The sequence below is a fragment of the Nyctereutes procyonoides genome, unplaced genomic scaffold (genome assembly GCF_905146905.1).
Source record: "Nyctereutes procyonoides isolate TBG_1078 unplaced genomic scaffold, NYPRO_anot_genome, whole genome shotgun sequence".
Lineage (NCBI taxonomy): Eukaryota > Metazoa > Chordata > Mammalia > Carnivora > Canidae > Nyctereutes > Nyctereutes procyonoides.
This window is the reverse complement of record NW_026575139.1, coordinates 2,243,235-2,270,870: the sequence shown is the minus strand read 5'-3', so window position 1 is coordinate 2,270,870 and position 27,636 is coordinate 2,243,235. Positions and strand designations below refer to the sequence as shown.

Below are 27,636 nucleotides of genomic sequence, written 5' to 3'. Positions count from 1 at the left end.
GGTATCTTATGCTTTTGGGTGCGATGGTGAATGGGATTGACTCCTTAATTTCTCTTTCTTCAGTCTCATTGTTAGTGTATAGAAATGCCACTGACTTCTGGGCATTGATTTTGTATTCTGCCACACTGCTGAATTGCTGTATGAGATCTAGCAATCTTGGGGTGAAGTCTTTTGGGTTTTCTATGTACAGTATAATGTCATCTGCGAAGAGGGAGAGTTTGACTTCTTTGCCAATTTGAATGCCTTTTATTTCTTTTTGTTGCCTGATTGCTGAGGCGAGGACTTCTAGTACTGTGTTGAATAGCAGTGGTGAGAATGGACATCCCTGTCTTGTTCCTGATCTTAGGGGAAAGGCTCCCAATGTTTCCCCATTGAGAATATTTGTTGTGGGCTTTTTGTAGATGGCTTTTAAGATGCTGAGGAATGTTCCCTCTACCCCTACACTCTGAAGAGTTTTGATCAGGAATAGATGCTGTATTTTGTCAAATGCTTTCCCTGCATCTATTGAGAGGATCATATGGTTCTTGTTTTTTCTCTTGCTGATATGATCAATCACATTGATTGCTTTATGAGTGGACATCCACATGCAGAAGAATGAAACTAGACCATTCTCTTACACCATACACAAAGATAAACTCAAAATGGATGAAAGATCTAAATGTGAGGCAAGATTCCATCAAAATCCTAGAGGAGAACACAGGCAACACCCTTTTTGAACTTGGCCACAGCAACTTCTTGCAGGATACATCCATGAAGGCAAGAAAAACAAAAGCAAAAATGAATTATTGGGACTTCATCAAGAAGCTTCTGCACAGCAAAAGAAACAGTCAACAAAACTAAAAGACAACCTACAGAATGGGAGAAGATATTTGCAAATGACCTATCAGATAAAGGGCTAGTATCCAAGATCTATAAAGAGCTTGTTAAACTCAACACCCAAGAAGCAAATAATCCAGTCATGAAATGGGCAAAAGACATGAACAGAAATTTCACAGAGGAAGACACAGACATGGCCAACAAGCACATGAGAAAATGCTCCACATCACTTGCCACCGGGGAAATACAAATCAAAACCACAATGGGGGATCCCTGGGTGGCGCAGCGGTTTGGCGCCTGCCTTTGGCCCAGGGCGCGATCCTGGAGACCCAGGATCGAATCCCACGTCGGGCTCCCGGTGCATGGAGCCTGCTTCTCCCTCTGCCTGTGTCTCTGCGCCTCTCTCTCTCTCTCCCTCTGTGACTATCATAAATAAATAAAAAATTAAAAAAAAAACACAATGAGATCCCACATCACACCAGTGAGAATGGGGAAAATTAACAAGACAGGAAACAACAAATGTTGGAGAGGATGTGGAGAAAGGGGAACCCTCTTGCACTACTGATGGGAATGTGACCTGGTGCAGCCACTCTGGAAAACTGTGTGGAGGTTCCTCAAAGAGTTAAAAATAGACCTGCCCTACGACCCAGCAATTGCACTGCTGGGGATTTACCCCAAAGATATAGATGCAGTGAAATCCCGAGACACCTGCACCCCAATGTTTCTAGCAGCAATGTCCACAATAGCCAAACTGTGGAGGAGCCTCGGTGTCCATCGAAAGATGAATGGATAAAGAAGATGTGGTTTATGTATACAATGGAATATTCCTCAGCCATTAGAAATGATGAATACCCACTATTTGCTTCAACGTGGATGGAACTGGAAGGTATTATGCTGAGTGAAATAAGTCAATCAGAGAAGGACAAACATTATATGGTCTCATTCATTTGGGGAATATAAAAAATAGTGAAAGGGAATAAAGGGGAAAGAAGAGAAAATGAGTGGGAAATATCAGAGAGGGAGACAGAACATGAGAGACTCCTAACTCTGGGAAACGAACAAAGGGTGGTGGAAAGGGAGGTGGGCGGGGGGTGGGGTGACTGGGTGATGGGCACTGAGGGGGGCACTTGATGGATGGGCACTGGGTGTTATCCTATATGTTGGCAAATTGAACTCCAATAAAATTTTTTTTCAAAATGTAAGAAAAAAAAGAAACAATAAAGTCATTTCTTCCTGTAAGTTACAAATAACAGCAGTACCTTTACCAATTGATACTGTGGGGTGCAGATTTAACGAGAGAGGACCATATGTTTAAATAACATACGTTTATTTACTTCTCAAATATGGATGACAATTACAGAGAAGAAAATAATGAAACAGTATCTTTGATATCTTTGAAATATCAGGAGGAGCTTAGCAGCAACAGGAGCAATTCCATATTGTCAGTGGTTACTTTTATTTATTTTGATGTTTTTTTTACTTTGAAATCATTTTAGACTAACACAAGAGTTACCAGATAGAAAGTCCCCATAACCCAGCTTCCCCTAGTGTTAACATCTTATGCAACATTTATCAAAACTGAGAAAGTAATGTTTGTACAGTTCTATTAACTAGACATTTTATTTAGATTTCCCCAGCTTTTCCGTGAATGTCATTTTCTCTTCCAGGACCCAGGACACATCATTATAATTAAGTCATCATGTTCCCATACTCACCTCCAGTCTGTGATGGTTCCTGTCTTTTGTTTTTTGCTACCTTGACAATTTTAAGGGGTACCAGGCAGGTATTCCATAGAATGCCCCTTAATTTGGTCTGATGTATTCTCATAATTAAACAGAGATTACGGACCTTCGGGAAAGAACACCATCTTTGATGGACACCTTTCTGTACCGTATTACAGATATCTCTATCTTCCTGAAGGCACACCCGTGACCAAGTGTGATTTCTCCTGACGGCCAGCTCAACAGAACAAGTGTAACCACATGTTCCTCTGACACACAAATAATCCCAGAAATGCCTCAAGTCTGCAGGCTCTGTCCAGTCCACTTTTTATATCTACCTCTAAACAAAATAACAGCCAGCAATCATTGCTATAAGCACATCCACCCCTGAGCCTGACAGTGGAACCTGATGGGGATTCCAATCCTCTCCTGATGTGCAAATGCATCACATCCCACCATTCAAAGTCCTTTCTCTGTTACTCCGGGGGTGTGGTGCTTCTCTCAAAGGTAGTTGTTTCAGGAAGCCTGCTCTTGGGGTATGGGATAGTTGGTACACTGTGCATCAAATTCTCCACCCCAAATAGTTTAAAAGTAAAGGTGGAGTAGGAAGAAAAATAAACCCAGATATGCAGAATACACAGAGGAAGAAGGGAGGAACAGAGGAAAAGCTGAAGACCCAGACACTTCAGAGTCCTGGCAGCAGTAGGTAAAGAACCGGATGCACTGGGCAGTGAAGGGGGAGGATTCTGGGTCGGTGAAATCTGGATTCAAATATGGTTCTGCCCACCTAGTGACCTATAGTGACAACTTGTCAAGCTACTTCAGATCTCTGAGCACCTCTCTTCGTGTGCAAACCAGGGATGGTTACAATTACCCCGTGGGGAGGTCACAAAGGTGACATTACTATTCTCAATACTCTCTAACTGTCCTGTGCTCCTTTCTGATCTGAGAAACAATCTTTTGTACTAAGAGTCTAAAATCAAGGTTTATATCCTGAAACACTTCAGAAGACTGTGTGTGGATGTTGGGGAATGTCTACTTTTTTTACAACTTGCTTTTACTATTTAGAGACCTCAATTCCTTTGATATTAAACAAAGGCTGAGCTTCAAGACTCTCTACTGAAGTTTCCCAGCTGCCGTGAGGCAGCTGCTGCTTCATTATTCTGACAGAGCTGCCTAATCACATCTGCTGTCTGGCTCATTAGTGCCCTATGTTAGGAAGCTGCAAGTGTGAGGGATTTAAGAGACTGCTCTGAGGGCCAAAGCCACAGCAGTCCTCCAAGGGATGAACCTAGAATAAGAGAGCTTCCCTCTCCACAAGTGGCAACTGATTCCTTTCAGGGAATAATTTTTCCAACTCTATCTGGAAATTGTTTTCCAATATATTAATTGATTCACAAATAATTAAATCATAGGTACCTCTAATACATGGAGACTAAGGATTCCAATTTATATTTCAACTATTACGATTCCATTATAAGAGTCCAACATACAACTTTCAGGAACATATAGATTATTTAAAGTGAGGCATACTTTTACAATTTAAATGTCTTGTGACCATTAATTACTGATATTACAGTAAGCCTGGACATGAATAAAATCATAAACAGAAGAGTTATCATAAACATGAATAGTATCATAAACATGAAGTTAGCTCATAACTATCATAAACATAAGCTAGTCCATAATAGGTGTTATTACATGAATAACTTTTCACACTAAGTGGCCCTTCCTGCTCTAAACCTGTAGCTGCATTTAGTTGTGAGTACATATCTGCCCACCTACCTTTCAAAGTGCTGCTTCATCTGTTTGCATGCATAGTAGCTTCCGTCTCTCAGGCTCTGCATCTTCATAACTTCAGAAAACGTTCCCTCTCCTATTTTGCCAATGGCTTTATAGTCTACGAATAAAAACAATTACACAGATGAAATTTATGTATGCATATACTTTGTACTCACTTCCAGAAGCAAGCTTTTTTACCCATTTATACAATAGCCCAATGCCAACATACCGAGGACTATTACTCTGGTTTCTAGGATTCAGGGCTCCCCTCAACTCACAGGAAGCTGCAAGCACAGGGGAACTGGAGAAGATGGTCAAGAAGAGCAAACTTCCAAGTTACAAATAAAAAAGCACAGGGAGGGGATCCCTGGGTGGCGCAACGGTTTAGCGCCTGCCTTTGGCCCAGGGCGCGATCCTGGAGACCCGGGATCGAATCCCACATCGGGCTCCCGGTGCATGGAGCCTGCTTCTCCCTCTGCTCCCTCTGCCTGTGTCTCTGCCCCCCCCCCCGTGTGTGACTATCATAAATAAATAAAAATTAAAAAAAAAAAACACAGGGATGGAACATGTCACAAGATGACAGACCACAGCTAACACTGCTGTATGACATACAGGAGAGCCGTTAAGAGAACAGTCCTAAGGAACCCTGTCACAAGCAGGAAATTTTGTTTCCTTTTTTCTTTTTATCAAATCTACAGGGGAAGATGGATGTTAGCTGAACCTATCGTGGTAATCATTTCACAATATGTAAACCAAGCCATCACGCTGTACTCCTTAAACTTACACAGTGATGTGTGCCAATTATTTCTCAATATAACCGGACAAAAAAAAAGTGAACAGGATTTTCTTACATTGGGGAAAAAAAAACCCAGCTAGGTTGTGTGTTGGCAATGAGCACCATTTCCTCCTAGTCTGTCTGTGCTCCTCCTCGTACAGCAGGGAACCTCTCAGCCTGAATGCCGCCAGCGGTCAGAGGCTCAGCTACCCTATAAGGGCTGGAAAACAGGCAACCAGAGCAGTGGAGGCCGACTGGGGCTCTCTAGCAGGAGCACCTGAGCAAGGGCTTTGGCTATGGTGATCTTGCACCAGCAGCCTCAGAGCATTCTACTGAACATCAGCCCCTGGGGTCCTATGGAGGCCCAGGTGATCTGTGGCAAGTTCCTCTCATTCTTGCATTTCCTGATTTTCTGAAAGCTGATAGTAGCTTCCCTGGTTTTAAAACTGCCACCACCACCATCAGTCAGTCCAGTGCAGATAATGGTTTCACAGTCTCTCATTCACTATGTTAAATCTCATCCTGTTTGAAATACCTAGAGCAGTTTCTGTTTTCCTGACCAAACCCTGATAGATGCAGGCATGAATATCTTGAGGTGAGGTGCTGAGAACAAAAAATCTAAACAATCTAAAAAATGCAGTCAGGGGGTAGACAGCAAGTTGGGGCACTGGAGAGCCTGGTGTACCACGGCAAAGTCCCAAGTGCTGCCTGCAGTAACTGCTGCCTTCACAGAGCAATGTCTCCAGGGCCTGCCAGCCTCTGGAAGGCAGTGGAAAGGGACAGGGTGGTGGGGTGTGTGGAACACTACTGATTGCCCAAGCAAAAGATTTCATACAACAACAAACTCAGGGAAGAAATGCTACTAAAAAAAAAGAAGAAGAAAGAAAGAAAAGAAAGAAAGAAAGAAAGAAAGAAAGAAAGAAAGAAAGAAAGAAAGAAAGAAAGAAAGGCTATTTTTCAAGCAGAAATGGAAGGAGTGAGAAAAACCCAGAAAGGGGGCACCTGGGTGGCTCAGCAGTTAAGCACCTGCCTTCAGCTCAGGTCGTGATCCCAAGGTCCTGGAATCGAGTCCCACATCAGGCTCCCCACAGAGAGCCTGTTTCTTCCTCTGCCTATGTCTCTGCCTCTCTTTCTGTGTATGTCTCATGAATAAATAAATAAAATCTTTTAAAAAAGAAAAACCCAGGAAGGAAAGTCTTACTGGGTTGAAAAAGCTTCGGTAGTCCAAATAATAGGAGCATAAGTCTGGAAAATAATGTTGACAGGAGCAGTCTGAGAGACCTCACAGTCGTACAAATGGTTCAGGATGGCACCGAGATCACAGAGAGACAGCTCGTCTGCATCCTAGCCAGGTATTGGCTTCACAGAGCTTTGAGGCAGGTTCTACAGATTGGGACGAGACACAGAAAGCAAGGCCTAAACAAAATAGGGTAGGCTTTTGAACTATGTCTAGGAAAGAACCTTGAGTGTGGAGCTAACCAGAAATGAACAGATCAGAAACCTTTTAAACAGATTCAGTCCATAAAAAGCCCATTACCTCTGGGTCCCAACCCTACACAGGCAGAGGGCACAGCACAACTCCAAAGGAGGCCATCCTCTTCAACATCTCTCTCAGACAAGACACTTTTTAATGCCTGTGTGACTTCTGATTGGAACAAACCAACAATAAAAGACACAATTTTTTGAGAAGTGATAATGTTTTTAAGAAATGTAGGGGATCCCTGGGTGGCTCAACAGTTTAGCACCTGCCTTCAGCCTGGGGTGTGGTCCTGGAGACCTGGGATGGAGTCCCACGTCGGGCTCCCTGCATGGAGCCTGCTTCTCCCTCTGCCTGTGTCTCTGCCTCTCTCTCTCTCTCTCTCTCTCTCTCTCTCTCTCTCTCTCTCTCTCTGTGTGTGTGTGTGTGTGTCTCTCATGAATAAATAAAACCTTTAAAAAATTTTTTTAATTAAAAAAAACATAAATATGTTATTAAACTCAACACCAAAAGAACAAATAATCCAGTCAAGAAGTGAGCAGAAGACATGAACAGACTTTTCTGCAAAGAAGACATACAGATGGCCAACAGACATATGACAAAAAGCTCCACATCACTTGGCATCAGGGAAATACACATCAAAACCACAGGGAGATACCACCTCATACCAGTCAGAGTGGCTAAAATTAGCAAGTCAGGAAAACAACAGATGTTGGCAAGGATGTGGAGAAAGAAGAACCCTCTAATAATGGTGGGAAAGCAACCTGGTGCAGCCACTCTGGAAAACAGTGTGAGTCCTCCAGAAGTTAAAATTAGAGCTACCCTATGACCCAGTAATTGCACTATGGGTATTTATCCCAAAGATACAGATGCAGTAATACAAAGGGGCACCTGCACCCCAATGTTTATAGCAGCAATGTCCACAACAGCCAAACTATGGAAAGAGCCCAGATGTCCATCCACAGATGGATGGATGAAGTACATGTGGTATAGGGACGCCTGGGTAGCTCAGTGGTTGAACATCTGCCTTTGGCTCAGGTTGTGATCCCAGAGTACCAATATCAAGTCCCGCATTGGACTCCCTGCATGGAGCCTGCTTCTCCCTCTGCCTGTGTCTCTCCTGAATACATTTTTTTAAAAAAGAACATGTGGTATATATACAATGGAATATTATTCAGCCACCAAAAAAAAAAAAAGAAAGAAAGAAATCTTGTCATTTGCCATGTCATGGATAGAACTAGATAGAGGGTATGATACTGAATGAAATAAGTCAATCAGAGAAAGACAATTATCATATCAAATATTCCATATTATCATTTCATTCCTACATGGAATTTCAGAAACAAAACAGGATCATAAAGGAAGGGAGGGAAAAATAAAACAAGATGTAATCAGGAGGGAGACAAACCGTAAGACTTTTAGTCACAGGAAACAGACTGAGGATTGCTGGAAGGGAGGGGAATGGGCATGAATGAGGGCACACGATAAAATGAGCTCAGGGTTTTATATGCAACTGACGAATCACTGAACTTCTGAAACTAATAAAACACTATATGTTAATTAATTGGATTGAAGTTTTAAAAGGGGAAATGTATAAAAATGAAAAAAGTCCTTATCTGTTAGCAAGAAATATTGAAGGATTGCCAGGTTATGATATGATGTGTAGGGATTTGCTTTAAAATGCTCTTATACATTCTCATTTGCCACTGCTGAACGTGCACACTGGGATAGGCGTTTGGAAGGCAATTTGACAATACCTGGGGTTTTTGTTGTTGTTGTTTTTTAATTTTACTTATTTATTCATGAGAGATACAGAGAGCAGCAGAGACACAGGCAGAGAGGGAGGAGAAGCAGGCTTCCATGCAGGAGCCCGATGCGGGACTCGATACCGGAATTCTGGAGGCAAAGGCAGATGCTCAACCGCTGAGCCACCCAGGTGTCCCGACAATACTTGTTAAATCTGTAAGACATTCATACCCTCCGACACAGCAATTCTAAATAAAGAACTTATCCTATAAAAAATATTTGCTCAAACAGGCATGATACGAGGATCTTAGTTCAACATTATTTAATAGGGAAAAACTGATGGTTCCCCCCCATCGTGGAACTAGACAAATTACATATGGTTATCCACATAGTGGAATATATTTAATATATATTTTTAAAATGACACAGATTAGAGGTGCCTGGGTGGCTAAGTAGGTTAAGTGTCTGACTCCTAGTTTCAGTTTGGGTTGTGATCTCAGGGTCATGGGGTCGAGCCCCGGGTCAGGCTCCTTGATGGACATGGAACCTACTTGGGAATTTCTCTTCCTCTGCCCTACCCCCACCCTCTCCCTCTCAAAAAAAGAAAAAAGAAAAAAGAAAAAGAAAAAATAATAATGACACAGATTATTCCTTAAAGACAAAACATTTTGTGGCTCTCTCTGAGGGGTAAGTTACAAGTGTCTCATCCTCATCATCTAAGTTAGAGATTTTCCATGAGAACACTGTTTCATTAAAAAGCAACAATAAACACTACAGACTCCAGGAAAAAAAAAAAGTGGCAGGGGTAAGAGTGGCAAAATGTCATCACTGTTGAAACCAGGTGATGGTACACATGAGGGCTCACCATATTATTTTCTCTACTTCTGGCATGCTTGAGGTTGTCCATAATAAAAAGAGTAACAAAGTAAAAGCAGAGGAAGTGGCAGTCGCCGTGGCAGCCACAGCATGCTCAAAGACAGCAGGCAGAAAAAAAGGAAAAACCGAACCGCTGACCCGTGGACCCCCCCCCCACACCCCCACATGCTCACACCTCTGACCAGCTGAGAGAGAAATGAACTCCCAGGATACCTGAGAAGATAAAGGTGATGGAGAAACTACCAGGAAAGTCTCCCAATGGGGAACACCCACATAGGACTTCACATGAACCATGAAAAATACCTCTCTTGTGGAAACGCCCTGAGATTTGGGGGTTTATGTATCCATTACAGCACCTAGTAAGCATACCTTAATATGCCTGATACGTAAACATCGTGTCATAAAACAATGATAGGCTTTTCGGAATTTGTATTTATAAGATTTTACACACAAAAAAATAATCTTTTCGGGATGCCTGGCTGGCTCAGTTGGTGGAGCATATAACTCTTGATCTCCACTCAGGTCTTGATATCAGGGTCATAAGTTCAAGCCCCACTTTGGGCTCCACGCTGGGTATGGAGTCCACTTTTAAAAAATTTTATTTTCAATAAATATTCAGTGACTTTAGCTAAAAAATTCAATCTATACCTAATTTTTCAGAACAAACTTATCTTGGTCTCAGATTTTACTTACTTATAAGTTGTCAAATTAGTCTGCTACTGTTTCATGAGTACTAGCAGAAGACATAGACTCTTGGATCAGAGACAAAGACCTTATGACTCATGGTACAGCAAGCATCAGCACGTTCACATTCATCCCCCTGCCCCAAAGTCTCATTGTGGTGACATGATGGGCCCAGATGACACCTGTACATGCAACGGACTGCTTTACAGGATTGGAACCCAGGGCCAAAGGCCCAGCACTTTCTGAATAAGCAGCACAGAAGCCAGATAAGTCCTGTCATCTGGCACACTCAGCAATAACTTGTAGGGAAGCTCAGGGCACACAGCAAACTGCTTCCCCCAACAATTCATCACAGTGTTAATACATACATCAATCAATTTTACTGATACAGAGTATTTGGTATGGTATTATTCTTACCTATAAATATTCATATATGTGTAATATTCACTTTAATGCTACTTTGCAATCTTACTCAAAATAACAATCAATTTCAGTGTATATTTTCAAATACTTTAGCTTCAGGCCACACAAAATGAGAAAATCCTATTTGTAATTACATATTTGGGGAAAATGCTTTTCCCCAAGAACAGCATCTAACCATGTTATTACCATTCAAAATACCACATAATACTGCCATACTGTAGTAATTGCCACAGGAGGAAATAAGAACCTGTGCATATGGTAGATGTTCAACAACTTCTGAAAGGAATGACAAGAAATCATTGTTAAAGCTTCTCACAAAGGGATCCCTGGGTGGCGCAGCGGTTTGGCGCCTGCCTTTGGCTCAGGGCGCGATCCTGGAGACCCGGGATCGAATCCCATTTCGGGCTCCTGGTGCATGGAGCCTGCTTCTCCCTGTGTCTCTGCCTCTCTCTCTCTCTCTCTCTCTCTCTCTCTCTCTCTCTCTCTGACTATCATAAATAAATAAAATTTAAAAAAAAAAAAGCTTCTCACAAAAATTTATTTTCCAAAGACGATTTCTAGGGAGGGAGATAAAAAGCACTGAGAGGATGTAGTGAGTTGAGTGGTGGACCCCAAAAAGATATACCCTCATCCTAACCCCTCGAGCCTGTAACTGTCACCTTATTTGGAAGGTCTTTACAGGCATAATTAAGTGAAGGATCTTGAAACAAGAACATCATCCTGGATTATCCAGGTGGGCCCTAAAACCCAATGGCAAGTGTCTTTATAAGAGACACACAGAGCAGAATGGTGGTTGGCAGGGGCTGGAGGGAGAAATGAGGAATTATGATTCGGTGGGTATGGAGTCATGCAAGGTAAAAACATTCTAGAGATTTCTTGTACAACAACGTGCACACAGTTAGCAATAACATACACTTAAAAGCTTATTAAGAGGGTAGAGCTCATGTCATTATTTTTCCCCACAATAAAAAGAGAGACAGACATATTAGAGGAGCCATGTGAAGACAGAGGCAGAGTGCTAGAGCTGCTGGAAGGGGAAGAGATGGACCTGCCCCTGCAGCCTCCAGAGGGAGCTCAGTCCTTCTGACACATTGATTTCAGACTTCTGGCCTCCAGAACTGGGAGAGAATACTATTCTGTTGTATTAAGCCCCCAAACATGTGGCACTTTGCTGCAGCAGCCCCAGGTTACAAACAGAACATAACATTTTCCTACTCTAAGAAAAACATTATTTTTCTTCATTAAAGGAAAAATATTTTCTAAGTATACCAATATAAGCAGTCACTCTGAAAAGACTCATATATTTGACTACATAAAAACATAAAACTCTAGCACCTGAAGAAACACTCTAAAAAATGGCTAAATAAACTATGAAAATGCCATACGAAGGAATGTTATATAGCACATGACAAGAAGTAAGGTAGCTCTGTAGCTTCTGACAAGGAAGAACATTTTGAAATATATTACTAAACAAAAAAGACAAATTAAGGAATAGTATGTCAGTTAACATTTGAAGAAAGAAAGAGAAAGGAAGGAAGAGAAAGAACGAAAGAAAGATAGGTATATACATGGTATCCAACAGAATGGCCCCTCAGCAGCATCCACATCCCTGGAGCCTGTGAACGTTAGGCTGCATAGCAAGAGGGAACTAAGACTACAAAGGGAATTGTTAAGATTGCTCATGAGCTGACCTTAAAATAAGAAACTATCCTAAACTTACTGGGTGTGTCTATCTTAGCCCCAAGGTCCTTACAAGCAGCAGGAGACAGCAGAGGGGAGAGAGTCAGAGAGACTAGAAGAGGTGACACTGCTGATTTTGAAGATGGTGGAAGGGTCTACAAGTTAAGGAATGCGTGTGGCCTCTAGAAGCTGGAAAAAGCCAGAAAACAGGGGTCCCTGGGTGGCTCAGCGGTTTAGCACCTGCCTTTGGCCCAGGGCGCGATCCTGGAGTCCGGGGATCGGGTCCCGCATCGGGCTTCTGCATGGAGCCTGCTTCTCCCTCTGCCTCTCTCTCTCATGAATAAATAAATAAAATCTTAAAAAAAAAATGTTGGCGGGGATGTGGAGAAGGGAGAACTCTGGCACACTGCTGGTGGAAATGTAAAATGGGGCAGCCACTGTGGAAAACAGTTTAGAAATTCTTCAAGATGTTAAACAGAATTGCTATATGACCCAGAAATTCTACTTCTCAAGAGAAATGAACATTTATGCCCAAACAAGAACCTGTACACAAATTCTCACAGAAGCATTATTCATAATAGCCAAAGATGGAAGTGACCAACTCAAATGTCCATCACCTAACAAATGGATAAACAAAATATGGTCTATCCACAAAGTGTAGTATTATTCAGCCACAGAAAGGAATGACATCCTGACACAAGCTACATTATGGATGAACCTTGAAAACATGATGGTAAGAGAAGTCAGACATGAAAGGCCATTTATATGAAATGATGAGAAGAGGCAAATCCATGCACACAGAGAATAGATTAGTGGCTGCCTGGGTTGGGTAGGTGGGGAGGATGGAGAGTGACTGCTAATGAGTACAGATGCTTTCTGGGAATGATGAAAACGTTTTAACAGATTATCATGACAGTCATTGCACAATGCAGTAAAAAACACCTAAAATCATTGAGTTGCAGACTATTTTTTTTAAGATTCTTTTTTTAAATTGTATTTATTTGAGAGAGCATGCGTGTGAGAACAGGAGGGGGCAGACTCCCCACTGATTGTATTTATTTGAGAGAGCATGCGTGTGAGAACAGAGAGGGATGCAGACTCCCCACTGAGCAGGGAGCCAGATGTGGGGCTCGATCCCAGACCCTGAGATCACGACCCGAGCCTAAGGCAGACACCCAACTGGCTGAGCCACCCAGGTGCCCCATTTTTAAAAGATTCTATTTATTTATTCATGAGAGACACACACAGAGAGAGGCAGAGACATAGGCAGAGGGAGAATCAGGTTCCCCACAGGGAGCCCAATGCGGGACTCGATCCCAGGACTCCAGGATCACGCCCTGAGCCAAAGGCAGATGCTCAACCGCTAAGCCACCCAGGCATCCCAGAGTTGTAGACTTGAAATGGGTGAACTTTATAGTACGTAAATTATACCTCAGTAAAGATATTAAAACAGATAAGTCTGTGGCCTTAGAAGCCAGAACAGTGGTTCCTCTTGGGAGGTGGTGTTATTGGAACAAACCCAGGGAACTGGCAGGATACTGGTAATGCTATTTCCAATCTTGGAGCAGGTTACATGGACATGCTCACATTATATATATAAGTGGACCCACAGTTCAAACCTGTGTTGTTGAAAGGTCAACTTGGTCCTGGAATTATATTACCCAAGACAGAAACAAACAAACAAACAACCGCAAAAACAAAAAAAGCTTTGGCAATAGGGTATTATGAATTTAGTATTAAGACTATTCCATTAGTACATAAGGAAATCTGTATATGATAAGCTGGTCTGCAGCAAAGACCATGACAGAAGCCAAGTCTCGAGACTGATCTGCATTACAAGAAAAGTAGGGGCGACTGGGTGGTTCAGTCAGTTAAGCATCTGAATCTTGATTTTTTTTTATTTAAAGATTATTTATTTATTTATTCATGAGAGAGACACAGAGAGAGAGGCAGAGACACAGGCAGAGGGAGAAGCAGACTCCATGCAGGGAGCCCGACGTGGGACTCAATCCCAGGATCACGCCCTGGGCTGAAGGTGGCGCTAAACTGCTGAGCCACCTGGGCTGCCCTGAATCTTGATCTTGTCTCAGGTCTTGATCTCGGGGTCATGAGTTTGAGCCCCATGTTGGGCTCCACACTGGGTGTGGAGCCTAATTAAAAAAAAAAAAAAGAAAAGAAAGAAAGAAAAGGATGGGCTATCAGACCAGGAAGGGCCTCCCTGCGTAACATCAGCAGGGAGAACTACCTGTGCTGAGTCTTCAGACTAGCACTTTCCAAATTGGGTTCCACAAAACCTAATGAGTATTCCACAAAAGAGGGTTCCAAGAGCAACTATATTTAGGAGATGCGGGGTAAAATAAGGAGAACCATGTTTAACAGCAAAATTCCTGAGTGCCTTCCCTTGAGTATGTGGTGAGTCTTCAGGGTAAGGAAGGGCAGTTGGGAGGGGTGTGGGATGCATAACCAGGCCTGTCTCCAAAGAAAACGTTAACATCTCCCAGGGCTGTTCAGGATCTCCAAACTGAAGATCTGTAAACAAAATTATTAGAATTCCTCTTGTCCAAGTCTTCTCTGAACAAAAAATTAACCAATTTAGCTTCCAGCAAGGCAAGATTTCAAATCTATGCACTGGGGAAGAGGGTATCTATGTTGTCAGCTCCCAGTAAAAACCCTGGGTCTCTAATGTGCTTCCCTGACTGAAAACATTTTACACCTCTTGTCACAATGTATTGCTGGAGGATTAAGAAAATTCTGTGGGATTCCATTGGGAGAGAACTTGGAAGCTGGTGCCTTGACACTAATTTTGGGTCCTTTTCTTTTATAAAAGAGAGGAAGAGGGATCCGTGGGTGGCGCAGCGGTTTGGCGCCTGCCTTTGGCCCAGGGCGCGATCCTGGAGACCCGGGATCGAATCCCACGTCGGGCTCCCGGTGCATGGAGCCTGCTTCTCCCTCTGCCTGTGTCTCTGCCTCTCTCTCTCTCTCTCTGTGACTATCATAAATAAAGTTAAAAAAAAATTTAAAAAAAAAAAAAAAAAGAGAGGAAGAGCCACATACTTGTGTTTAGATAATATTAAAGGTCAGATTAGGGACACCTGGGTGGTGCAGTTCGTTAAGCATCTGACTCTTGGTTTTGGCTGATCTCAGGGTCGTGGGATAGACACCCATATCAGGCTCTGCACTTAGCTCAGAGTCTGCTTCAGATTCTCTCTCCCTCTCCCGCTCATGCTTTCCTTTTAAAATAAAAATAAAATCTTTAAAAACTAAAGGTTAAATTAATAAATTCCTGTGTATATTGTTAAATACATGGTGCTTGAGTTTCTAATCTCCTACGACTCACTCAGTGGGCCTTAAAGCATGTCTTTCCCTCATTCTGTGTGCCCCCTGTCCTCTGGTACAGAACAGCTCACGTTCCACTTTGCATTGCTCCCAGGTAGGCCATAAGCCCCTTAGAGGAAAGGTCTACAATCTGTTCTCTTTGTGCCCTGTACATACTCAACAAATGAATCAGAGAAAATGCCTGGTCATGTGCCTCTTAATCTAATATTCCTATGGTCTCCTGTACACATACAATGGGAGGAACTTCCCTGACAAGAGAATCACAAACTTATTACTATTGACTAATTGGCAACCAATCCTTTTCTATTCATCTCCATCTTTAAATGCTGAGTAGCCCTAAGGCACCAGGGTGGTGAACTTGGTTAAGCACTGGACTCTTCGTCTTGGCTCAGGAGTCAGGGTCACAATCTCAGGGTCGTGGGATCTGGCCCTAGGTTGGGCTCTGCATCAGCAGAGTCTGCTAAAATCTCCCTCTCTCTCTGCCCCTCACCTCCCTCCAACCCTATCCAAGCATATGCGTGCTCTCTCTCACTCACTCACTCTCTCTCACACAAATAAATAAATCTTTGAATACTGGGTATCTCCAATCATATTGAGAGAGACCTCTTGTCCCTCAGGTTATATCCTTTCCCAAGTCAGACCATCCATCTAAATGCAACAGTAAGGCAAAAGGGATAAGAAGGATAAAGTGTCCAGAAAGTCCTTAAATTACCTTAAATAAAAGCTTTAGAGTCCTCTAATAAGCTGTCCTTTAGGATATGTTTTTCCCAATTACATGCCAAGAAATGATGCATAAGGTGAATTCAGCCTCACTTATAATCAGGTCCCAGGAAACATTAAAGCAAACAAAACCAACCTAGGCAATCATAGCTATCTATCATTATTGTGCAGTTACCACATGTCAAGCACCATTTTTAAAAATAAACTTTTGGGGCAGCCCCGGTGGCTCAGCGGTTTAGCGCCGCCTGCAGCCCAGGGTGTGATCCTGGAGACCCAGGATCGAGTCCCACGTCAGGCTCCCTGCATGGAGCCTGCTTCTCCCTCTGCCTGTGTCTCTGCCTCTCTCTCTGTCTCTCATGAATAAATAAATAAAATCTTTAAAAAAAATAAAAATAAACTTTTAACTTTAGAATAGTTTTAGAGTTACAGAAAAACTGTACAGATAATATAGAAATTACCATATACTTCATATGCGGTTTCACCTACTATTAACATCTTACATTTGTCACAATTAATGAACCCATATTGATACATTATTATTTTTTTAAGATTTTATTGTGTCAGTTCCTTACACTTTCCTTGTTTTGTGACATCAACAGTTTTGAAGAGTACTAGTCAGGTATTTTCTAAGATGTCCTTCTACTGGAATCTGTCTCTGTCTTCTTCATCATTAGTTTTGGGTTATGGGTTTGGGGAAGAAGATCACAGCATTACAATGCCATACTGGCACATCTTAACTAGGGCCCATACTATCAGCATGGCTTGTCACCACTGATGATGATCCATCACCACCAGGCTGAGGTCTTGCTTGTCAGGTTTTTCCTCTGTAAAGTGACTCTTTCTCCCCATCCCATTCTAGCCTGTACCCTTTGGGAAAAGTCACTACACATATCCTACACATAGAGAGGGAAATAATGTTCTTCTCTGTGAGGATGGAGCATCTACATTATTTGGAATTCTTCTACATGGGAAGTTACTCTATTCTCATTTATTTAATCATTTACATTAGTATGGACCTATGGATATTTATTTCATACTTTGGGATTATCCAATACTATTTTATTTTAAATTAAATAATTCCAGCTTTGGCCACCTAGGAGCTCATTCAGTTGGTTCCTGTGACCCTTTGATATGCCCCATCTTTGGGTTTATTTTTGAGTATTTTCTTACTTCCTGGTATTACAAAATCCTGTGTATATCCTGTCTCAGTCCTAGGATCAGCCATTTCTCCAAGAAGTCCTGATGTGTTTTACAGGAGAACGGTATTTATTAAACACCAAGCTCTGAGTATTGGGTGTCAGGCACCATTTTACACTTAATCACCTCAACAATGCCATGCAATAGGGTACCCCATTAATCCTCTCTCACAAGTGAGGTTAAGTAGCCTGCCCAAGGTCATATCAATGAACAATAGAGCAGGGCTTTCTTTAAAAGGAAGGAATCTGACTCCAGAAGCCATTTCCTGGCCACACTGCCACTACTGTTCCCCATAAGCAGAACACTGCCAAGGGGATGCAGATGAAGTCACATCAATGCACTTTAAGAGCATTGACCCTGGCAACAGATTCTTTTCAAGATTACTGGCTCAGCTAACAAGGTCCATGAGAAAGGCAGAATTTGGGAACACCACAATATAGGGGCACATTCTCTGGTGTGAGGAACAGTAAAAACACAAACTCTAGTTGTTAGTAGCCTAACCCTTACAATGAACCAGAGTACTGTTTGGTCTCTCCTTATGTGGTTTTCAAACTCCTAAAGCAGTCAGTCCATCAAGCAATCTGGTCACTCAGTATTCCATGATGTGGCCTACACTGAGCTGTAACTTCATGCCCCTTACAAAATTAGATAGTTGTTTGTTTTTTAAGATTTTATTTATTTATTCATGAGAGACCTAGAGAGAAGCAGAGACATAGGCAGAGGGAGAAGCAGGAGCCCTGCAGGGAGCCGGATGTGGGGCTTGATCCCAGAACCATCACGACCTGGGCCAAAGGCAGACACTCAACCACTGAGCCCCAGGATAGTTTAACAAAGTGAGAACAACCAACTCTTAAAACTCCTTAAAGCACATCCACTAGAACGTCTAAAATTAAAAAGGCTGAAAATGCCAAGTGTTAGTGAAGATGTGGACTCAACAGATCTTTCATACATAGATAATGGGTATAAAAAATGGTATAGCCACTTTAGAAAACAGTTTGGAGGTTTCTTAGTTAAGTATGCACTTAACATACATACAATCCAGCAGGAGTGCCTGGGTAGCTCAGCTGGTTAAGCATCTGCTTTCTGCTTGGGTAGTGATCTTCAGGTCCTAGCATCAAGCCCCATGTCAGGCTCCCAGCTCGGTGGGGAGTCTGCTTCTCCCTCTCCCTTTGCCTCTTCAGCCCTACTTGTGCTCTTTCAAATGAATAAAATTTTTTTTAAATCTAAAAAAAAAAAAAAAAAAAAAACAATCAGGGGATCCCTGGGTGGCTCAGCGGTTTAGCTCCTGCTTTTGGCCCAGGGCGCGATCGAGTCGCACATCGGGCTACCGGCATGGAGCCTGTTTCTCCCTCCTCCTGTGTCTCTGCCTCTCTCTCTCTCTCTATGTCTATCATAAATAAATAAATAAATAAATAAATAAATAAATAAATAAATAAATAAATAAATCTTAAAAAAAAATACAATCAGCAATTCCAGTCCTAGGAATCTACCCTAGAAAAATGAAAACATATATACATGCAAAGACTTCTACATGAGAATGTTCATAGCAGCATTATTAACAACAGCCAAAAAATGGAAACAACCTTCATATCCACTAATTGATGAATGGATAAACAAACTGTGGTATATTCATACAACAGAATACATACAATGTAATATTGAATTACATTCAGTAATAAAAATGACCAAACTATTGACATATGTCACTATACGCAGGAACCTCAAAAACATCGTGCTAAAAATGAAAGAAGCCAGGTTTAAAAGGCCATATACATTTATAAATACATTTATGACACTTCATTTATATGTAATTTTAGAAAAGGCAATATTTTAGCAATAGAAAGCATAGTAATGATCCATGGAGGCAGGAGTAGGGGAAGGAGATTGATTGTAAAGGGGCACAAGGGAACTTGTGGCCTGTGATAGAAGCATTCTACATCCTGATTGTGGAGGTGAGACACTATTGTCTACATTTCCTGAAAATCATCGAACTGTACACTTAAAATAAGTGAATTTTATTGTGTGGAAATAATACCTCAAAAGAGTTGTTTAAATCGGGAGACTTCACATTTAAAAATTCAAGTCAGATCCTTGCTCTACAACACATTTAAATATTGGTTAATATTGGTAAAAGGTTGAAAGTCACAGTAAAAGAAAATGCATTTGTATATTCACCAGCCCATTGGACAGGGATGGCCTTTTAACAATGAAGTTCAATGAATTCACAAAGAAGGAAGATCTAGAGGCGAGCCTACCCACACATTTAATATGCCTATATCAAAAATTTAACAAAGTGTAAAGGCAAAGAAATTTCTTTTTTTTTAAGATTTTACTCATTTATTCATGAGAGACACAAAGAGAGAGAGAGGAAAAGACACAGGCAGAGGGAGAAGCAGGTTCCACGCAGGGAGCCCGATGTGGGACTCCATCCCGGGGCCCCAGGATCATGCCCCAGGCCGAATGCAGGTGCTAAACCGCTGAGCCACCTAGGGATCCCCGGCAAAGAACTTTCTGAGAAAGTATTTGCAACACATATAAGGACAGCTAATATATTTAATTATGAAGACAACTTACAAATAAATAAGTTAATACTAGTATCTCTCAAAGAAAATGGACAAAAGGGCATAAGACGATTCACTTAAGAGATAAAAATATCCAGTAGGTAAAACTACTGGTACTTAATGGAATACAAAAAGAGCTGCCTTTTTTCGTTTAATCCATCTATCAAACTGGCAACGGTCTGCAACATGCGTATTCCACCTAGGACAAGGTTGTGGTGAGACAGTGGCCATGTGACATGGCACATCTAATGGGGAAATGAGATGTGCACAGCGAGAGCACTGAGAACACCTGCTACCTTCCCTGGTGATGACAGGCTTCCTGGGGAAAGGGGCTACGGCAGATTCTCACTTTCTGATTAATCATTCTGTATTGTGTGAATATTCTCAGTGAACATAAATTACTTGTTTAAGTAGGAAAATTATATTAGAAAGAAAAGAGCTCATATCCTTCAGCTCAGCAATTACACATCCAGGTTTCTACCCCAACGATACCAACAGAGACACAAACAAAATTTATAGACAGTGATGTTCATCACAGTACTGCGACAGCAAGAACGCTAAAAACTTAAGTATCTAATATCAAGGAATGATCTAATAATTTCAGCAATATGCTGAAATATTATGTAGCCATTAAAAACAATTTTTTCAAATACTATTTAATGATATAAGAAAATATTCAGCCATAATTTAATATTAAGTGAAAAAAGATGGTAACAATCATACAAATACATATACATCAAGAATGGATATAAATACGTAAAAAATTGTTTTTAAAGATTTACTTATTAATTTAGAGACAAGAGAGTGAGAGAGAGAGTGAGTGGGAGGTACAGAGGGAGAGGGAAGCAGAACTTAAGCAGACTGCGCTGAGTACAAAGCCGGACATGGAGTTCAATCCCAAGACCCTGAGATCGTGACCTAAGCTGAAACCAAGAGTTTCAGTTTCTACCCAGGCACTCCCATAAAATATTTTTTAAAGATTTATTAAGGGACACCTGGGTGGCTCAGTGGTAGGGCATCTGCCTTTGGCTCGGGGTGTGATCTTGGGGTTCCAGGATCGAGTCCCATGTCAGGTTGACTCTATGGAGCCTGCTTCTCCCTCTGCCTATGTCTCTGCCTCTTTCTGTGTCTCTCATGAATAAACAAATAAAATCTTTTAAAAAAATATTTATTAAGAGAGAGAGAAGAAGTACACAGGGCAGGGGAGTGAGGGGCAGAGGGAGAGAGAGAATCTCAAGCAGTCTCCTAAAATGGAGCCTGATGCAAGGCTCGATCTCATCACCTTCAGAATCACAACCTGATCAGATTCAAGAGGTGGACACTTAACCACCCCAAAGCTCCAAAATATCCAAAATATTTTAAAGTATCTATGTCTGGATGGGACCAGTGATGATTTGAATTCTCATTATTCTTGTCTATATTTTTCAGTGTTCACAATAAATGTATATTACTTTAAGTGTGTCTGGCTATAAGCATTCTCAAGAACTTTAAGAAATCAGTAAACTTATTGGGTAACCAACAGAAATGGCTCAAAATGGGCTCAAAATGAACTGTCTTGATACTATAATAGCAGTTTAAAGGGAGACAAAGTTCATGGGAAGGATGAAAGTCAGTTACCGAAAGTTGGGCTGTGGACTGAGGAATTCAATTTGAGAAGGGAAGAAGGGAAATTTTACACAACAAATCTCAATTGTATTTCACCACAGACAAGTTAAACAGACTTACTAAAAATAAATAAATAAATAAAAATAAATAAAAAAATAAACAGACTTACTTTAAAAACAAAAACAAAACAAAACCAGTCAACTGTACACTTTAAAGTAGTTTAAGCACAAACTCCAGGGATTCCTGGGTGGCTCAGTGGTTGAGCGCCTGCCTTTCACTCAGGGTGTGATCCTAGAGTCCTGGGATTGAGTCCTGCACTGGGCTCCCAGAAGAGTCTGCCTATGTCTTTGCCTCTCTCTCTCTCTCTCTCTCTCTCTCTGCATCTCTCATGAATAAATAAATAATATCTTAAAAAAAAAAAAAAAAGTACAGGGCAGCCCCGGGGGCACAGCGGTTTAGCGCCGCCTGCAGCCCAGGGTGTGATCCTGGGAACCCGGGATCGAGTCCCGCATTGGGCTCCCTGCAGGGAGCCTGCTTCTCCCTCTGCCTGTGTCTCTGCCTCTCTCTGTGTGTGTTGCTAATGAATAAATAAATTAAAATCTTAAAAAAAAGTACAAACACTGACTGTGAGCCAACATCCCTGGGTGGCTCCAGACAACACAAAGAGCAAGTGACAAATGGAACCCGTGGCTCTGGAAATGGCCATGGTGAATAAAGGGTCTCTTATTTACCCTATGACTCTTTCAAGTATAAAACAAGAATGAAAGGCAAGGGAGAGAAAGAGGAACACCCTTAGGACAAAACACCTAGGAAAAGGTTTTTCCCATTCTCTCCAACAGAATCTGGTAGGTTTCCACAAGCCTTTTAAGTTGCATGAAGAACACTAACAAGTACACAAAGCATAACACAAAGCTATGAAGGGTACAGAGCTGTACTAGTAAAAAAAAAATCCTACCCCACATTACAGGGAATATATTCAAAATAAACAATCACCAAACCCACCCCCCAAACCACCCAGACTCAAGGACAGAGAGGAGTTTAATAAGATAGCTGTATGAAAGGATAGAAAGAAGGTAAATGAGACTGTCTGCATTAAGATTCTATTCATTTTTATTAAATCAAGTCTTGTGTAAGTGGAATTTAAACCTTACTTAATGCATAAAAATGGAGGTCAAATTCACTTTTTGTGAAAAGGGACACTTGTAATGCTCAAATCCAAATATATGTGTTTAAGTAATGCTTCTAAATCTTAATCAAGGCAGGTGATAGGCAACAGCTATGGGGGCTTCACCAGTGGAGGGATGAAAAGAATTGGCAGAGATTAATTACGGAGTACAATTCTCAACTAGAGTTGGAAGGAAGAGGATTCAGTTTCTAATTTCCACTCTCTTTAAGAGATTAAGTAATTCAAACCAAATTACTAAAATAAGGTCAGGAACCTTCAATGAAGAGGGCTGTACCCAATTAATTACTTGGAATAGTGAAGAAATTTGTGACTTGAATTACCAAACATCATGAAAAAACAAAAGGACATAAAATTATTCATGAACTCATAAAATTTTTTCATTTAACTTATTCTCTTTGATGACGTCCACTGCTAGGAATATAAGCCACTGATAAATGTGAAGAATTACTTAAGAAATGTGTTCAAACATATTCATTGAAGAATCATCCTAGCAAGTTACAGTATGACATATTTAATAGAATTCCATTTAGTTCTGGGTATCTGTTTAAGGGACAAATACATATTCATGTGTATATTTATAGACATATATATATACACACACCTACGTACATGTACATACACACATGTACACACAGAATGTGCACAGAAAATTCATGGGAATACATCTAAGAAAATATATCTTATTTTTTTAAGATTTTATTTGAGAGAGAGTGAGAGTGTGCAAGCAGGTGGGGGGGAGGGCGGGGAGGCAGAAGGAGAGAGAGAATCTCCAGCAGCAGACTCCCCACTGGACACAGAGCCTGATATGGGGCTCAATCCCATGACCCTGAGATCATGACCCTAGCCGAAAAGGAGTCAGATGCTTAACTGACTGAGCCCCCCAAATGCCCCACATCCAAGAAAATGTTAACCAGGATTGACTGTGGAGTAGGGGAGAGTCCTGAGACTAACTTAAAACCTTTCACTGTTTCAATTTATTACAAAGCCAGTATTACTTTTACTGACTTTGTTTTAAAGAGAAAAAGTTGCTAGTTGATGCATCTATTTATAAAAACAGAAGATGAGATGAGCACCAGGGAGAGAGAATTAAGATGATCTGAGGTACCTTGCAATTTTAATTCTATAAAAATACATTTATGAGAGACACAAAGCTTAAATCTCTGCAATGACAACAGATAATTTTAAAAATTCCCCCCAAAAAATAAAAAATAAAATAAAAATTCCCTGTGATATAATAGGAAACTGTGATGCCTTCAGAATGTGCAGGATTTTTTCTCTTTTTATAGGTATGTTTTGAATAATCCATTAAAAAGTTCACAAAGTAAAATGCTGGCACTCCCACTAGGTTAGATAAGGGTAAATTTTTTCAAAACAAGGATCTGACAGTCATTCTTTCCCCTTTTACACCCCTGCCTTCTATCCACTGGGATAGCAAATAATAATTCATTTATAATTTACCACTTACCAGATGCTATGCTATGAGCTTTACATAGTTGATCTCATTTAATATTTGAAACAATCCTATAAAATAGGTATTATTATGCCTGTTTATTTTTTGAGAGGGAGGGGCAGAGGGAGAGAGAGAATCTTGAGCAGCCTCCACAATGCACAGCTCAGAGTCTGGTGTCGGGCTGGATCTCACAATTCTGAGATCATGACTTGAGCCAAAATCAAGACTTGGATGCTTAACCAACTGAGCCACCCAGGAACCCTCTTATGGCTGCTTAACTGAGTGTGGAAGATTTTATTTTCTAAAGACAGCAGCTTCTAGATATCCCATCCCACACAGTCATCTTAGCGTGTGTCTTTGCCACTCCATCAAGAGGTGGGATCTACGTTCTCTACCCTCAAATCTGGGGAAGGTGAAAGAGACACTATGACATTTCTGATGCTATATCAGAGAAGGTGATGCTGCTTCTACCTCACACCCCTGGAATGCTGATCCTCAGAACCCAAATGCCACCCTGTGAGGAAGGTCAAGCCATGTGGAGATGTAGTGTTCTGGCTGACAGTCCAAGCTCCGGTCCCAGGGGACAGCCAGCATCACTCGCCAGGCGTGTGAGTGAGAAACTTTTGAGAGGACTACGAGTATATGAGAGACTCCAAGTGAGACCCGCCTAGTTGAGCCCAGGCCACACACAGGACTATGAGAGAGATGAAGATGTTGTTATTTTAAGCCACTAAATTGTGGTGATTTGTTAGAACAATGAAGAAAATCCGTTTAAGAAAGGTCAGTAACCTGCAGGAGAGACTGCCATGTCTGCCTGGTTCTAAAGCCCATGCTCCTAACAACGTCACTCACTGTTTTTCTCCCTCCTCCCTACACCGCCAACAATGCAAAACAAAAAGGAGAAGGCGATCAATGATCAATACATTCCTAAACACTTAGGCATTGTCTAGAAAACAAAATAGAAAATACATGTAGAAAACTAGAAGATAAAGCCCAACATGATAACCTAGCATTCCCGACCTGAGCCAAAGGCAGACGCTCAACCACTGAGCCACCCAAGCGCCCCTGACATTCTTATTTTCTTTTGGTAGATATTGTTTACATGATTATCTTTTCCATTAATGCACCCAAAGCTGTAATTAGAAATACAAGGCCTACAAAAGGCTTTACGCTTTTATAGTGTGAACTTATGTACACATTTTTTCACTGTGTTCCTTTTTTCAACACTGTATTTTGAAATTTTTTGAATCTACATGAAAGTTGCAAGAATTCATTGAATATTTATAAACCTTTCACTTAGAGGCACCATTTTGCCTTTTGTGTGCTTGCTCACTTGCGCTCTCTAAATTATGTACAGTATTTTCACTCAATCTTTTGAGAGTTGGTGGTAGACATCAGTATCTTACACCACTAATAATTCAGCAAATATCTGTTACGAAAAAGGACGTTCTCCTACATAATCACAATACAGGTAATGTGTTGGCATAGTGCTGTTATTCAGAATGCAGCCTATATTTCAGATTTTTCCAGTTACCCCAGTAACATCCATTATAGGTGTTTTTATTTTTCCCAGGATCCAATCAAAAACCACAAAGGGCATTTTGTTGTCATATCTCTTTGGCCTCCTTTAATTTGGCAGTCTCCTGCCTTCTGTGCCTTTGACTTTTTAAAGAATTCAGGCCTTATGTTTTGCAGAATGTCCTTCAATTTGGATTTGTCTGTTTTCTCATGATAAGTTTTAGATTAAATCTTTTTATCAAGAAATACGTCGGAGGTGATGTTATGTGCCTGTCAGTGTGTCCCATCTAGAGAGCCTGATGTCAGGGTGTCTCAGTTTTGTTGAAGTTAGGTCTGATCATTTGGTCATTCCCTTTATTCACCTTTGCCTCTTAGACCCTGCTCCTTTCCTAGAGGCAACTGCTCTTTTAGTTTCTTTTATGTCTCTATAGATCTGTATTTATAAATGTGTATCTATCTCTATATATGAAAAAATACATAAATGTACATCTATCCCCCCTTTTATTTTTATTTATATTTAAAATATTGTATTTTGAGGTGCCTGGGTGGCTCAGTGGTTGAGCGTCTGCCTTCAGCCAAGGGTGTGATCCTGGAGACCCAGGATCGAGTGGGCATCGGGCTCCCTGCATGGAGCCTGCTTCTCCCTCTGCCTGTGTCTCTGCCTCTGTGTGTGTCTCTCTCATGAATAAATAAATACAATCTTTAAAGAAAAAATTAAATAAGAATGTCTTGCAAAGGGCAAATGAGATGAATTAATTCTTTTTTTTTTACATATCTTTCTTCCACAACATGCCATAATCAATTACCAATTAACTTTAGGGTACAATGCAAATTGTACCCTGTAACTGTATCTAATCGAAATTAATCTTTTCACAGGGGGAGGGAAAAAAAAAAAGGCCCACTCTAGTTGGTTGCATTTGAAGGGCCCATAATCCACAAACCCAAGCACAGGAAAATTTTTTTACCCGTCACATTTTCCGGGACGACCATCTCCTTTCCCAACTTCACAATTAACACTCATTTCACCAAAAGGTTGTCTCAAAATCCCTACTAGAAAGCCCTAAAAACACTACTGCTTGATCCAAAAAAATAAAAATAATTAATTAATTAATTAATTAAAAACAAAACAAACAAAAAATAGCCCGGCTCTCCTCCCAAATGTTCCCTAAACCGATGTCACGAAAAGGCAGGAAGGCACACAGCAACCTGCCCAATGTTCAAGAATCTGAGCCTCAAAAACCAGCATTTTAAAACAAAAAGACCCCCCAGACTCCAAACATAACCTTGCCCTGAAATATGGGGGGGCGGGGCCTGGGGGGGTCGCTGAGCCCCCGCCGCCCCCGCCGCCTCCGCCCGCCCGCCCCGCCCGCCCCGAGCCCGGGGGGCGCCAGCGGCTGCGACCGCCCAGGGAGGCGCGGGGTCCCTACCCGCCGCGGCCCCGGAATCGCCCAGCGGCCGCCTCGGCCCCTCCAGCCCCCCCCCCCCGGCCTCGCTCACTCTTCATCCTGGAGGCGGAAGCCGACGACAAGCCCTCGCCGAAACTGGACCGAGAAGAAAGGGGCAGAAAGGACGACCCCCTGACCCTGACTTCCACTCCTCTAAGGCAGGGTCCCTAACCCCGGACAGGAAGCGTTAGGATCCGGCCGCCATGTTGTATCCCTGTCGCCCTAGCAACCGTCGCGCCCCGGAGCGGCCGCCCGCGCGTGCGCAGCACGCCGCGTCCGCATCCGCCGGGCCTACGTGTACGCGTGCGCAGTGCGGCCCGCCTCCGTAGCCCGGTTGCTAAGCAACCTCCCCAGCCGCTCTACGCGAGCGAGCGATTCCCGGCCTTCGAAAAGTGTAGGCGGCGACCTCTGGGATCGCTATTCCCATCCTGCCTGAGAATTTAGCCACTTGAGACCTAATGCTAGAACGATAGTCCCGCTTTAGCTGCGCTGGGGACGCACTAAATGACTGTCAGCGGGTACCTGTTCTTTGCAGTCTCATCCTGCAGTTGAGCATCTTCTAACTAGCGGGTACCTGTTATTTGCAATCTCATCCTGCAGTGGCTTCTAACTAGTCTGGTATCCAGAGGTTGATTTTG

The 27,636-nt window shown here is 41.9% G+C and overlaps 1 protein-coding gene across 3 annotated transcripts in view; it reads right to left on the bottom strand.

The window, feature by feature from the left end:
- Positions 1-27,209, bottom strand: part of MOK (MOK protein kinase) — a 60,637-nt gene extending 33,428 nt beyond the window's left edge. Inside the window, exons 1-2 of one of the 3 annotated variants that reach the window (XM_055304362.1) lie at positions 27,051-27,209; positions 4,323-4,437 (exon numbers count right to left, since the gene is read on the bottom strand). In XM_055304362.1, the coding sequence (XP_055160337.1) occupies positions 4,323-4,437; positions 27,051-27,057 (122 nt within the window). In that variant the 5' untranslated portion in view covers positions 27,058-27,209. Of the gene's footprint in view, positions 1-4,322; positions 4,438-27,050 lie in introns of those variants that run through there. The other 2 variants (XM_055304366.1, XM_055304364.1) reach the window with 2 other exon arrangements.
- Between the last annotated feature and the right edge of the window lie 427 nt (positions 27,210-27,636).